At 45.0% G+C, this 13,569-nt stretch overlaps 5 protein-coding genes across 5 annotated transcripts; 3 read left to right on the top strand and 2 right to left on the bottom strand.

Moving 5' to 3' along the window:
• The first annotated feature begins 31 nt into the window (after nt 1–31).
• LOC117146058 (40S ribosomal protein S29) lies at nt 32–1,044 on the top strand. The gene is made up of 3 exons (XM_033311998.1): nt 32–139; nt 571–670; nt 729–1,044. The coding sequence occupies exons 1-3, from the start codon at nt 78–80 to the stop codon at nt 735–737; spliced, it is 171 nt and encodes a 56-aa protein (XP_033167889.1). The 5' UTR covers nt 32–77; the 3' UTR covers nt 738–1,044.
• A 98-nt stretch (nt 1,045–1,142) lies between these two features.
• LOC117146056 lies at nt 1,143–5,078 on the top strand. The gene is made up of 4 exons (XM_033311996.1): nt 1,143–2,513; nt 3,716–4,246; nt 4,305–4,499; nt 4,559–5,078. The coding sequence occupies exons 1-4, from the start codon at nt 2,195–2,197 to the stop codon at nt 4,774–4,776; spliced, it is 1,263 nt and encodes a 420-aa protein (XP_033167887.1). The 5' UTR covers nt 1,143–2,194; the 3' UTR covers nt 4,777–5,078.
• Nucleotides 5,079–5,778: 700 nt separating this feature from the next.
• Nucleotides 5,779–6,419, bottom strand: LOC117146059 (metallothionein-1). Its single transcript, XM_033311999.1, has 2 exons — nt 6,264–6,419; nt 5,779–6,027 (listed from the first exon to the last, which is right to left on the bottom strand). Exons 1-2 carry the CDS (start codon nt 6,283–6,285, stop codon nt 5,927–5,929), a joined length of 123 nt encoding a protein of 40 aa, XP_033167890.1. The 5' UTR covers nt 6,286–6,419; the 3' UTR covers nt 5,779–5,926.
• Nucleotides 6,420–6,665: 246 nt separating this feature from the next.
• Nucleotides 6,666–8,978, top strand: LOC117146057 (GTP-binding protein Di-Ras2). Its single transcript, XM_033311997.1, has 5 exons — nt 6,666–6,803; nt 7,778–8,103; nt 8,161–8,346; nt 8,403–8,474; nt 8,611–8,978. Exons 2-5 carry the CDS (start codon nt 7,933–7,935, stop codon nt 8,881–8,883), a joined length of 702 nt encoding a protein of 233 aa, XP_033167888.1. The 5' UTR covers nt 6,666–6,803; nt 7,778–7,932; the 3' UTR covers nt 8,884–8,978.
• Nucleotides 8,979–10,725: 1,747 nt separating this feature from the next.
• Nucleotides 10,726–13,197, bottom strand: LOC117146055. The gene is made up of 6 exons (XM_033311995.1): nt 12,946–13,197; nt 12,633–12,878; nt 12,427–12,567; nt 12,245–12,372; nt 12,058–12,188; nt 10,726–11,947 (listed from the first exon to the last, which is right to left on the bottom strand). Exons 1-6 carry the CDS (start codon nt 13,195–13,197, stop codon nt 11,496–11,498), a joined length of 1,350 nt encoding a protein of 449 aa, XP_033167886.1. The 3' UTR covers nt 10,726–11,495.
• Nucleotides 13,198–13,569: the final 372 nt, after the last annotated feature.

Here is a 13,569-nt window from a genome sequence, read left to right as displayed (position 1 = left end):
ATCGATACTGCCACCCCCAGGTCAGGGTGCCATCGCTAGTTCCTTTTCTTTTCGAATTTCTCGTGGAAAACGCCAACATGGGTTTCGCTACTCTCTGGTACTCGCATCCCCGCAAATATGGCCAAGGCTCCCGATGCTGGTAAGAATTGTGTATCCCGTTGTTTGGCGCACGTTTTGATGTATAATTTGTTTAAATGTTTTCCCCGTAACCCCGTATCTTGCACGATTTTTGCTTGTTTGTAGAAAGTGGGGTTATACCCGACCCGCTTTTTTTTTTTTTTTTTAACGCATGGCGTCTGCCAATTTGTACTTGCTTGTATTGTCAATTGTTTCAATGTTCCAAAGGCTTTTGCCCCCGGTTGAGTACGGAAATACGTGTTTAAGCATCTAGAACAGTTTCCTTAATTAAGGGTGGCCAAAGTAAGAGCTGCGCGAGGCAAAACGAGCCATTTCCGAATGGATTTGGTCCAGCCAAGTGCAGCGACAGCTTTGCTTTTAATGAAACTGTTCCATGCTACGGAGATTCTCTGATGGAACCGAACTAAATATGATATACCGTCTCATTTTCAGCCGTGCCTGCTCTAACCGCCACGGTCTGATCCGCAAGTATGGCCTTAACATCTGCCGTCAGTGCTTCAGGGAGTACGCCAACGACATTGGCTTCAAGAAGGTGAGTCCTTCATGTAAAATCCTCAACGAACTGATAACTAATAGCATTCGTTTTACAGCTGGACTAAATATGTCCTCTTCGCATTTTAACGCGTTAATCGCGTCTCAAAGCAACCTCTTCCTGCATATTAATTTATGGAGTCGTCGGATGTCGGGGACTCTGTAAATTAGTATGCCGGCAGCAACAGCAACAACTATAATCATTTGGGGATTTAAGCAAGGACAAAGCACATCGAAGCATTGATTCAAGATAGCCAGAATGGCCAACAGCAACACCACAAAATTCCAACAGCTACCACCTTCCGCGAAGGATCTTTGTTACAGCACTAGTTTTGTTTAAATCTCCGCCTGATTAAACCCATAACAAGAAACGTATTTAATTGTGTCATAATTTGAGCTATCTTAGTGGGCATCCTCGCATTTGTGTTGATGGCTGCCGGAAAAGTGTGCATTTCCTTGTTTTTGAACTGCAGTGCAATCAGTCAGCCAGCAGCCCATCCAGTCTGTGTCACCTAATAACATATTAGGCCGCTACCAAAACAAAAGCAACCGGTTTGCAGCGCTGGAGACCAGGTCATCTCATCCCCAAACTTCAGCTCTCTTAGCATTCAAAACTTCATTGTTGTGAGTTTCGCCCGTTGCATAAAGGCTTTTGATGCCATGCGGACTTTAATGTGATATGCAAAACTGGCAGGCCACTGAACCCATTTCATATGCATTCATTTGTTGAGAATATTAGTCCCAAATCATAAATAGCTAGCTAAGTTACCACTCACTTGTGAATTCAAAAGCGGTTACGAACATAGATATATACAAAATGCAAAATGAGATTAAAAATTATTACTCATGATTTTACAAAATGACTAAAGCTCAGTTATTTTATATTTGATAAACTAAAATGTTTAATCATAAGTAAGAGGTCTCAGTTTTTCTTCGAGTGAATAAAGCTCCATCAAACTTTCAATCTCCTTGTCGACAGCGAAATGATAGTGCACAATAAACCAAAGAGCATGATCCGTGTGCAAGCCAGCCTGATTCCCACGCGAATGTGTCAGTCATGAACGGTTTATTCACCTCCTTAATTGTGATGGTGTCCTTTTCGAAAGCCGGAAGCAATCTCCTGGCTGTTGGCCTGCATTTCCTCATTTCTACGCCAGTGGGTTAGTGGTATCCACACGGAGACCCAATGCAATGATAGCCCATGCTCCGAGAGCCGGGCCAGAGTCAAAAACCAGTTTGGGACGCTAAAGAGCGGGTCAGCCCCCGCTTAAGCTCTCTTAGCTGTTTTGTCTGCTGGCTCTGCTGCCGAAAATCGAGCTAGCCATTTTGCACATTCGCCAATTGGGCTTGGGAGTCTGAAGCGGTCGCTTGGTGTCTAAACAACGTAGTCGCGCTTGCCCAACCCAGTATCAGCTAAATTCGCAGCCAAGATGTGTGATTAGTAGTGAGTGTGTGACACAAACTGCAGTGATTCCAACGAAAGGTCAGTGGCTCATCGACCACTCAAGTGATCCCCCCGCTCGCAATGAGATTGATCTGGCTGCAGCTCCTGGCTGCTGGGGTTGCTCTCTACCTGGCAAACTGTTGTGCAACGGCCGCCAAGGCATCCACAAGCCGCGGAGTTGCACAATACAAGCTACCGCTCCCTGCTCCATTGCCAGACCACGAATCTGTGGCGGTTTCAGGAGCGGATCAGGCAAGGCGACAGCAGCAGGGAGCATCCAACCAGCGGAGGCGCACTCAGGTCGTGCGGCGGCGCAGGCCCGCTTCTACAACAACAACTCCATCCACCTCAACCACAACGACAACCACATCGACAACAACTACAACGACGACAACAACAAGTGAGTGCCCAGATAACTTTGATAGACAAGCTATAGTTATATTGGCCATATAGTGTTGATCTAAGATCGCTGCAACTTGTTCGAATAGCCATGCAAACTGGTCGAATATGCTGGCACTGACCTAGCTTTTTGGTTTCGGCCATAAAGATCGAAAGTGGCATTGCGAATACAGACACAAAAGTGACAAAGAAGTTGTCTGGGAAAAGGTCACTCAGAGTCCACCGGTAGATGGAATACCCTTTGCATATGTGAGTTAGTTTAGGATCTGAAATCTAGCTCCCTATATATATATATCGAATCACTTCAAAGTTTCTAGCATCAGAACTAAGACGTTTCTGAGATGCTCTATACTAGTTAAGATCGGTTAGCCATTAGGCTACTTGGACGATCAAAAGTAAATCCAAGATTAATTGCAAAACTGCAGATAAATAGTTTCGCCTTGGATTCGCAGGTATCATTATTCTGACCGCAATGGTGGTATTCAAATTGTGAATAAAACCAGATATACCCGTTTGGGATTCGTTAACGTAGTTAGCCATAGGTGCATAGGTTAGGTGTAGAGCGTCGATAACTGGAGCACCAGAGCTTTCGAATCGGCTTCGGCTGCACCAGGAGACCTTGGCTAAGTCCGAACTGGAGAGGCGTACGCAAGGCCACGAATTATTGGGGCCTAGGCCTTTGCCAATTTGCATGATCTTGATCATGATCACTCGGCTATAGAATTCCACCCCATTTTCGGTCGTGGAGGGTATAAAATTAAATTAAATTTAAGCTGCTCCTCCATTAGCTACTTTTATGAGCTGGAAATTTTAAGTATATACCATCTAATTGCTCTCGAAGAAGATCTCGTTAACCCATGGGGGTAATGATCTGGGTATTTTGGCCGTTTTCGCGCGTGATTCACTTGCGTCCACCTGCTGTTGCAAGCAGCCAAGTAGACAATTGCGTTGGGAATGGGTCTATGGAGCCTATGGAGTGGGTGGGAAGCGTTGGCCAACAGGCTGCGCTCCAGCGGCAATTGTTGATCCATTGTTGGCCTGGCTAAATAATGAAACAGAAGTATACAAAAAAGCCAAATCAAACGCTGTTCATGAGCGGCGGGAACTGCGCTTTACTTGACGTGTAATGTCTGCTATTTGGAGCAGAAACACTAATGGCCATTAAGCACAGTGGCTAAACAGCTTTCCACATTCAATCCCCAGCTCCGCGTCCCAGCCTGGCCAACGGCTTCAACTTCTTTAATCGGAACTTCTGGAGTTTCGGCCAGCAGAGTCTGGTGGCAGTGCGTCCGCCCACCAAGCAGGTCCATCCGCCGAAAAAGTTTAGTCCCAAGGAGGAGAAGTCCGGCCAACGAAAGGTGGCCAAGACCACTAGGAAACCGATGGGTCAGAGAACCAGCACCACTAGTCGAAGCACAACAACAACTAGCACCCAAAAACCCACCACGGATGGACCCTTTCGCATTGCACTGCCCACCTTGAACTTCCCACGCGACAACCAGGATAACAGCAGGGATAGGGAAACGGAGAAGGACAAGAGATCGGCTGCCGAGCTGCGCTTGAGGTTCGATTGCCCGCGGGAGAACGAGGTGAGGTTCCAGCTATTCCCCAAGATCTGCAAGGCGGATCGGGACTGTGCCGTGTGGCAACGGGATGAGCTGTGCTGTGATATCTTTGGAGCAAGCAGCTGTGTCTCTGGGGTTCCAAAGCCGCTGGAGGAGACTCCACATGCTCGTAAGTGGGTTTAATCCTTAGCTACTATATCTATTATTCAATATATTGCTTTTGCTAGCCATCCTGGGCTTGATACCTCGCAAGTGCCCGAGTAGACCGCTGGCCGAGCTCTGGTGGGACGTCCAGGAGTGCTCCACGGACATGGACTGCTGGCCAAGGGTCTGTTGCCCGGATGGGCGTAGGAGATACTGCCGCACCTCGCAGCCGGAGTTGGAAACAGCTCCAGTGCCAGTGAAGCGATCCTTCGACTATCGTAAGTTAAACGTTTTCCGTATGGTAACCGAAATCAATCGAAGCCTTGCGCTTTTCCAGTTACGGAGTACCTGGAGTGCACGGCCCCGCCGCCGCCCATCTTTGACCTTCATCCGAAGGCGTGCACCTCCACCCTGGATTGCTTTCCGAACGTGTGCTGCCAGGAGGCGGGACTGCGCCACTGCCGGCCGCCCAAGAAGTCCGTGCTCACACTGATGGCCAACTTTCTCAACGTGGACTTCGTGAAGCGACTGGCACAGAATATCGTTATCAAGTAGGGCGCACCGTGAATTTCCCAGTATATTTCAACGTGCGTCGAGCACCTTCGACAGAACCATTTCGAAACCGCCGTGAATCGCCCGTGTTTGCTTGGCCACGCTGATAACCAAAAAGAAGATATGCCCACACCCATACCTTTCATATACGTACATATGTATGTACCTTTGTATACTGCGCACCCCATCCATTCGTAATCCTCCATTAAGTAATGTTCACCTAGCCTAGTATTAGACCTAAGCTGCATTCGTAGGCTAGCAGAGTAACAAGATATGTATGTATATATACGAACCATAAACTCCAACTGCGGCTTTTCCACTGGAGGTCTGAGGTGGAGGTCTCCGTAACCCTACGCCTCCTAGGTCACTTCAACCGACTGCCGTGGGGTTCTTGTTCTTGACTTATTTCGTTGGCATTTCGTTTATATGTCGGGTTCTTGCACTTTCATGTTAATTGCGCGATCATATTACATCTATAACTATATGGCACTTTTGCGCTATAAACGAGGCATTTCACAAAACAGACTGAGCAGTAATAAGTCTACAATCATATATTTTCATGAATCACCTATAAAATAATGGAATCCGATTTGAATATGAACTATCATTCCCCATTATGTTGTTTCGAAGTAAATACATGTTATGCTTTTTCGTTTTCAATTTGATAGGCAAAGATTTATTATTTCTAAAGCTAGCATTCTTTAATACGATAGCGGCTATATTCTAACGACCGCGACTGTATTTTTATCTACAAGTCATGAGTTCAAACCGCTGTGCTTTGAAACTCAATTCTCCAGTCGCTTCAGAAGTGAGGCATCTCAGATTGCCATGTTGCTCAACTGACTTCAATGATATGTACATATGTATATGCACATTGTGGAAAACACTTGACCATCCCATTTCCACGACGCATATTGCCGACCACGTAGCTACAAGCTACCTCCAATAAAAGAGAATCTAACCTATAAAACCCCAGGCCAATTGATTATGCAACACGAAAAGACGCAGTTAGGCATCAATTACTTTAATTGAACATTGATTGGAGGGGATGTAAATGAGAAAACATTGTGTTTTAGTATTGGGAATTATACAGAAATCAGTTCGGAGACGAGATGCAGAGCCTCCACTCCAGATCTTTCTTGGGGGGAAAAGCTCACTTGGAGCAGCCGCAGGCGGATTTCTTGTCGCCGCCGCACTTGCAGTCAGATCCGCAGTTGCAGGATCCCTTGGTGGCCTGGCTGGCGCATTTGCATCCTGGAAAGAAATAGGATTTAAAAATGAGTACATGCTGGTACATCCAGTAATCCATAAGCCATATAAGATGGGTGTTCCATTTTATGAAACTCAGTTGAAGAACTTCTTTCTTAGAGAGACGAACCCAGAGATTTCACTTTGCAGAAAGTTTAAGCTTGAATTTTTTTACTAGTATAACACCATTTCTCTGAAAGATCGGTTATTTCCTAAAGGATCACACTAGACTCCGAACTTACCGCTTCCGCATGGGCAAGGCATCTTGATTGAGTTGGATTTCCTCGACTTGTTCACTTCACAAAAGATAGAGATGGGCTATTTAGGCCTTTAGTTGCACTGAGATGATTCACTTGATTTTGCTGCTGACCACAACTGATGCACATTGGCCAGATGCTCTCGGTTTTATACACTTTGGAAACGCGGCTTTACACACGGGTCTTTCGTTCGGATCCACCTCTTTTGCACACGCCGGCCGGCTCCAAATTCGAGTGGAGACGTGTGCAGAAGCTTTCGTTCTGCCCGCGAAGAATTGGTTCGGTTCTCCACTTTGGGGACTTGTATGGGATGCAAAGCTCTTGGTGGGGCACATGGGGCATGCGCAGGCACTCGTACTTGCGTACCACATACTATGTATGGGGGTGGCGGTGGTCGGTGGGGGGTCGGGTTTCTGGGTCTCTTATCGGAACCAGAGGATAGGATAGGACGGCCTGCAGCAAAGAGCTAGTCACATCGGGCACCACATCCTGTCCTGCAACGAATTCCAGTGCAACGAAATGCAAGTAAATACTGCCACGCAATAGTTGGGACTCCCACAGATCCTTTGGGGCCATCTCAATCAACGGCTATGCGGATGCGGTGGCCATTACTGGCTTTTCCCTCGATTCTCGCATGTGGGTGGCAAGTGCAGTGCAGATAAAATCGATAAATCCAAGCCAAAATAAAGCGAGGAAAATCCAAGAGCAAAGCGCGTGAGGTGTACGAGGTGGAAAAAAAACGCACACAAAACAACGAGTGTGCGGGAAAACAAAACGTCGGAAAATCGCAAGGCGGGTCGGTCGAAGGGGGCGTGCCAAAGGTGTCACACGGGTCCACCAGGACAATCAAGCGGAAGTGAGCAGTTACGGCTAGTGTGTGTGCGAGAGTGTGTGTGTGTGAGGGGGCGGATGGGATGGAAACCCGTTCCGAATGGGACACTTGCCTTCAAAGCAGGCCTATTTATACCGCACCCGGTCATGGACAATCATAATCGTGGCGATAATGATGAGGAGAGGCTGGTGCCGATCTGCCAGTGGAGCGAAAAATCAATACCCTTCCTTGGCACATGGCTAAAATTAGCGGGATACGCTCACACACATTGTTTGCCCTTATTAAATATACCTTTAAAAAGGAGTCCTATCAACTTGGATGAGGAAGTTGCAAGGCAACCAAGGAATAGAATCATATATAACATAATCAACGCCTATCATTGTCAATTTAAAAGGTTCCAAGAGTTTTGTAGTGTGAAGGAATATACATTTTAAGACCAATTCAACTAATAAAGTGTGTTAACAAGCCTACTAGTGTATATCTCCATCGGCTTTCGGAAGTTCACTTTCTTTCCCATTTTGTTTTTGTTGCGGGACCCTAAAGTAGTAGTGCCACCCACGCCCACGCCCACCACGTCCCTACCACCCACATCCACCCACTGGCGAACCGGAAAGGTTGTGCGTGCGTGGGCGTTGTGGCCAAGCTGATTTGCTCTTAATCGTTGCAGATAAACGAAAGCATGGCGCCCAAGTAGAACATTCCACCAGCGACCGACAGCAAGCCAACAAGCTTCAGCTCCTGCTTCTTTCTATTCCGATTTCCACTCCGAGTTTGATATACGCGACCGCGTTTGACCCACTCGAATCCGTATCGGTAACCGGGATGACGGAGCAGAAGAATCAGGTGACGCGAGCTGCTCCGGAGCAGAGCAATGACTACCGCGTGGTGGTCTTTGGAGCCGGCGGCGTGGGCAAGAGCTCACTGGTGCTGCGCTTCATAAAGGGCACCTTCCGCGAAAGCTACATCCCAACAATCGAGGATACGTACAGACAGGTGAGTGGTCCGCCTGGTGCTAGAGATTACTCTCCTAATCCGCTGGTCATCGCACAGGTCATAAGCTGCAACAAGAACATCTGCACGCTGCAAATCACGGACACAACGGGATCGCATCAGTTCCCGGCCATGCAGAGGCTGTCCATCTCGAAGGGGCACGCCTTCATCCTGGTCTACTCGGTGTGCTCCAAGCAGAGTCTGGAGGAGCTGCGACCCATCTGGGCGCTTATCAAGGAGCTGAAGGTAGGTCCACTGCCTGACAATCATTCCTCATGTACTAACACATTCTGTGTCCACAGGGAGCCGACATTCCCAACATACCCGTCATGTTGGTGGGCAACAAGTGTGATGAGACCGCCGAGTTGAGAGAGGTTAGAGGATGTTCCGTCTGATCCTTCATATAAATACATGCTTAATCTAAGATCTAAGTTATAATCTTTAAGGGGGATCACACACAGAGAAATCATCTCTTGAGGAAAACCTCTAATCCAAATGTGCCATCCACAGGTCTCCCAAGCGGAGGGTCAGGCCCAGGCGACCACCTGGAGCATATCGTTCATGGAGACGTCGGCCAAGACGAACCACAATGTGACCGAGCTGTTCCAGGAGCTGCTCAACATGGAGAAGACGCGCACCGTCTCCCTGCAACTGGACACCAAGAAGCAGAAGAAGCAGAAAAAGGAGAAGAAGTCCAAGGACACGAACGGCTCGATACCGGAGAACGGCGATGCGGGGGCCAGCGCCAGCGGCGGGGCCAAGGAGAAGTGTCGCGTTATGTAAGCATCGGATGGCCAAAGAGCCAGATGGCCAGATGGCATGGCCATGTGACCCGGGTCACATTGCGTCGAGCTGAAGTGAACGGAGACGACGGTGACAGACAAATACTCGCCTTGGGGCAGCACCCTTGGGTGGGGGGTTGCTGGCTTAGGTAGCCACCCAGCCACCCACACGGGCCACGCCACTCCACACCACACCACGCACCGCACACACCACGTACCACATACCACATACCACACACACAATCCCCAGAAGACCCACTTTACCCACATATAGAGTTACCTCCATAACGAGACACTTGTATTTAGAAACTGACTGGATAAGTCGCACCACGATTGCAATTACGATTACGAGTATATTTTGCATAGGTTCTATATTCTATTCGAGCAGATCAGATCTTTCTAGTCGCACAGAGGACACGATACCAGATACGATACCACGTACTACATACATATATACATATATACTAATCCAAACACACCACGGAAACTAAACCTAAGTTTGCACATAATCGCATCTGAAACGTAACGGCATACATATCAAATGTTTACATACTTACATACATACTGCATGATCCACCAGCCATTCATAACCAGATATCGAAACGAAATCGAACGAAGCTATACACTATATCTCTAATGAAAGCCAAAGTACCTACTTAAAGACATAGAATCTGTATCTACAACGATATGATAACAAAATATTTACATGGATCCATCAACGTAAGACTTCTCCGTGATCGCCACACAGAGAGCATCGCGAGGCAACCGGAAACGGAAGTGGCCGCAATTGGCCGGAAATGGCCGATGCCTCCCCTGACTATCATTGCTGTTTAACTATTTACCACCTAACCAGAATAATACCGATTCGGACGATTCCGACGATTCGCCCCGATCGCCACATAAGCTAATGTATAAAATACTCATGGCCAACACAACACCGACAGCCCACAGTCCGTAAAACAGAAGAAAGAAGAAATTCGCAATGGCATTGTGTTTTTTGTATTATATTAAATATGTGTATGTACAATTTTACACTCATTTGCTGAACTTTATTGAGCAGCTTGAACTTTCTCAGTAGCAGCCAGATCGATCAGTCAGAGAGTTAGCCTAAGTCAGAATCACGTTTAAGTACAATTGCATTCGCATTCATCGTGTGAGCCAAGTAACGCGTACATCGAAGGATATTTGAAGAGCATTTGGTGCACTTTTTGCAGTAGCGTAGATGGGATATAAGTTGCCTGTTTTTAAAACACCTACCCATCTATCTAAAAGTATGTATGGATGGATGGATGTGTCGTACGTACGTATAACTTAACACAGACCGTTCCCAATTGTGGTATTCGTTATTTAAATAGTTAGTTGGCTTGTGCGTAGGCGTAGGCGTAGGAGTTGAACAAATTGTTTCGCATAGTTTGCTGTTGTTTGATATTAAGAGGATTAGTTTTTTTAAATTTTACCAATCGGACTAAGTGAATGATATGCTTTAAACGCTGCTATACCAATTAGCCAAATAGAGGGGCATGTAATTACATTAATTATGATGTTGCTCATCAAACTGGTAACTTTGGCTGCTGGTCCGCCGTCCAGCAGTGCCGGACAAATAAAAGTATAACAGCCGCCAACACAAATCAGATGGGGGAAATTACCCACTAGATCTTAACAAAAACAAAATAAATTGTTGAATTCGAGTAGAGAAATTATTAATCAAGATTATGATAGCGGACCAATTTGCGTATAAGATTTGTGAAATCAATTTAGATGAATTATCTCGGTTTGCCATAGACCTGGACGATTACGACGATATGCCAGCCTTAGTTGAGAATTCTAGTTAGCCTGCCTGTGCTTTGGGTTCTGCTTGGTGTTTTACTAGTTTTAGGTACGTTTAATTGTGGACAGCAAACTGGGTTTTGGCTATTCAGTATGTGCCGTATATTGGACAACATTCTCTGCATACAGTACATTTCACTAATGCGTAAAGTTACTTAGTTGCATACGAATTATAATAACAATGAATTGTAATTAAAGCATAATACATTTTAGGTGCATGATTTAAAATACAACGAATAAATATATTTACACCGAAATTCTTTTCTAATTTTTTCTTACAAATATATACACACACCATATAGATCTATATACATAGATATATAAATATATTAGTTGTATACATATTAAATTAGATTTTACAAGATTCGAAAACCGAATATTAAATTATCGCTTACATTCAATTAATACGCAACTCACAAATGAGCGCCCACTGCTAATAATATTATTATTAATAATCGCCTGAGCGCCAAGTTGTAAATATAAAAGATCAACAAGTTACATATAAAAATTATATCTGATTTTTTGAAGGGCCGGCATCATAACAATAATAAGCAAAATATAAACAGTTTCGTGGCCTACTTAAAAGATCTTATTGTTGAAGATTTATCTTAATAACACTTATCGCGCAAATGAGATTAAGTACATGCAAAATAATTTCAATAAAAATTTAACTATGACAAATCAAAAAATGAAAAAACTTAATTATTTGCCACAAGTGGTCTCTAAAAACTGGGTAAAAATCACGGACTTTACACTTAAATTACAAAATATGTTTATTTGCGGCCACTACACATTATCAATGTTATTATCCTCGTGATCGTCGACCAACGTGAATCCTTCATCTTCAGCAACACAGCTTTTGCTTTTGCTGCTGTTGCTGGAATCGCTTTTATCTAAATTTTCTTTTTTCGTTGGTGTGGTGGGAGATTCGTGCGCTTCCTCCAGCTCTTGGACGCCCGAAACGGCAGGAAGTCGCTGTAGCGACTCCTTTGGAACACTTCTCACGTTAATTACATTTAGCAGCATCTTTAAGTTGTCGCCCGATATGCAGTCCCCTTCGGGGGCCCGTGCATTAATGGGCTGGTGAATCGTTGGTGTCCCTTGTGGTGCTGGCCTGTGTAAAAGAGACGCCCATGCTCGGGGGCTCAAGATGTATTTAAAGGACAGCTTTATGATGTAACCCACTAAAAACACCAAAATGACTGGTGCAAGGAGGTTATACGGGAAGGATAATCCGGCTATGGGTAAATATGGTTATTGAAGTGGCAATTATTGACTGTGCGAATTCTCGAGCTTTTCATCGAATAATAAAGAAACATTCGAGAAGTGTTCATGCTTAAATACTTACAGGACAGTTTAGTCATAGTTCCCGACACCTTTTCTATCATGATTTCCAACTGCTTGATAAATAGGTTGTTCATGTACATAAAGAACACTTGATCTGGCATGCAAATGGAAATGCTGAGTTTTGCGGATTTTCTAAAAAAAGAACACTATAATCAATCGAGTTTCTTAATTAGATGTTATGTTCTTACTTGATCATATCTATCTTCTTAGTTTTTGGCGAGTCTCGGTATATGTAGCCTTGCAGTCGACTAAGCAAGGACGAATCAGGCTCATGGTGATGATTTACGACCTCTATTAACCTATCGATGTCTAATTCCTAATTATAAACATATAATGAGCACAATTTCACACATTTTCAGGCTAGACATACTCTGTTGCATTCTAAATAAGTCTGAATATATCCACACAAAAACACGCCTCCCAGAACAAGTGAAACTAGTCCGACACGGAAACGTTTGTGCACAATGACGGCAAGTGCAATTGCTAATGTTGCATATAGGATAAATTTCACCTAGGAATGAGAAAACCCATTAAATAGCAAATAGTCAAGTTTCCATAAAAATGCGCAACAAGTACCTCGGTCGTTTTCGTCAGTTCAATTACATCCTTGAATATATCCACCAATAAGGAGAAAAAACCTTGTCGGACGTATGAGCATCCGGACCTTCCATTAAACAAAGGAGCCTCCTCGGCACTCTCCAATATTTTTGTCAGCAAAACGTCCAAATCCCGAGCATTCTGCACCCTCTCCAGTTCATCCAGTTGCGATGGGAGCAGGGAGAAGAGCAGCGATCGCTTATGGACCGCCGACATAGCATCGTACTAATTACACAAAAGTTACACACATATGACGTCATGTCGCCAACTTTGGTCTAAACAGCGATCATACCTGAAAACGCTTGCGCTGAAACAGCATGTTGACAAACTTCTTGAAGTATGTGAGTGCCACGGCATCCTCTATGGCCACTGGAGACAAATCTGGACTCGCAGGACACTGGCAAAATTCGCCGGGCTGATTGAAATCGTTAACCAGGTCCGACCAGGCGGGATCCGGACTCAGCCAGGACTCATCGCTGCCACTCTGACAGCATACCCTGTGCAATACCAACAGGAAACAACTGACCGCTGCCTCCGTTCTCATTGTCCTGGTTTCTCAATGTAATCACTCCTAGGTTCAAAGCACTCGATAATAATTATAATTCAGCGCAATTTCGTGGTAAGGCGGCAGATGCAAATTGGCAGTGTGACCAAGTGCAGTTAGCAACAGTTGCCACATCTCAGCGGCACGTCAGTGCTGCAATATGATCTACTTATCATTTCAGGAAAATGTGGCCCCTTAATATTTATTACATAAACATGCTTTAATGGTTTTACTTCACTCTTACCGCAAATTGAATTGTTTTTATTAAAATTTGTATGAAATAATTTAAATAAATTGTTCATGCTTGACCAAGATCAAAAATCTTAAATGCGAAAAACTAAGCATTAAAATAAAATAATAGCTAGACTGTCA

The sequence above is a fragment of the Drosophila mauritiana genome, chromosome 3R, assembly GCF_004382145.1.
Source record: "Drosophila mauritiana strain mau12 chromosome 3R, ASM438214v1, whole genome shotgun sequence".
Taxonomy (NCBI): Eukaryota; Metazoa; Arthropoda; class Insecta; order Diptera; family Drosophilidae; genus Drosophila; species Drosophila mauritiana.
This window is presented reverse-complemented; position numbering and strand designations above follow the sequence as displayed.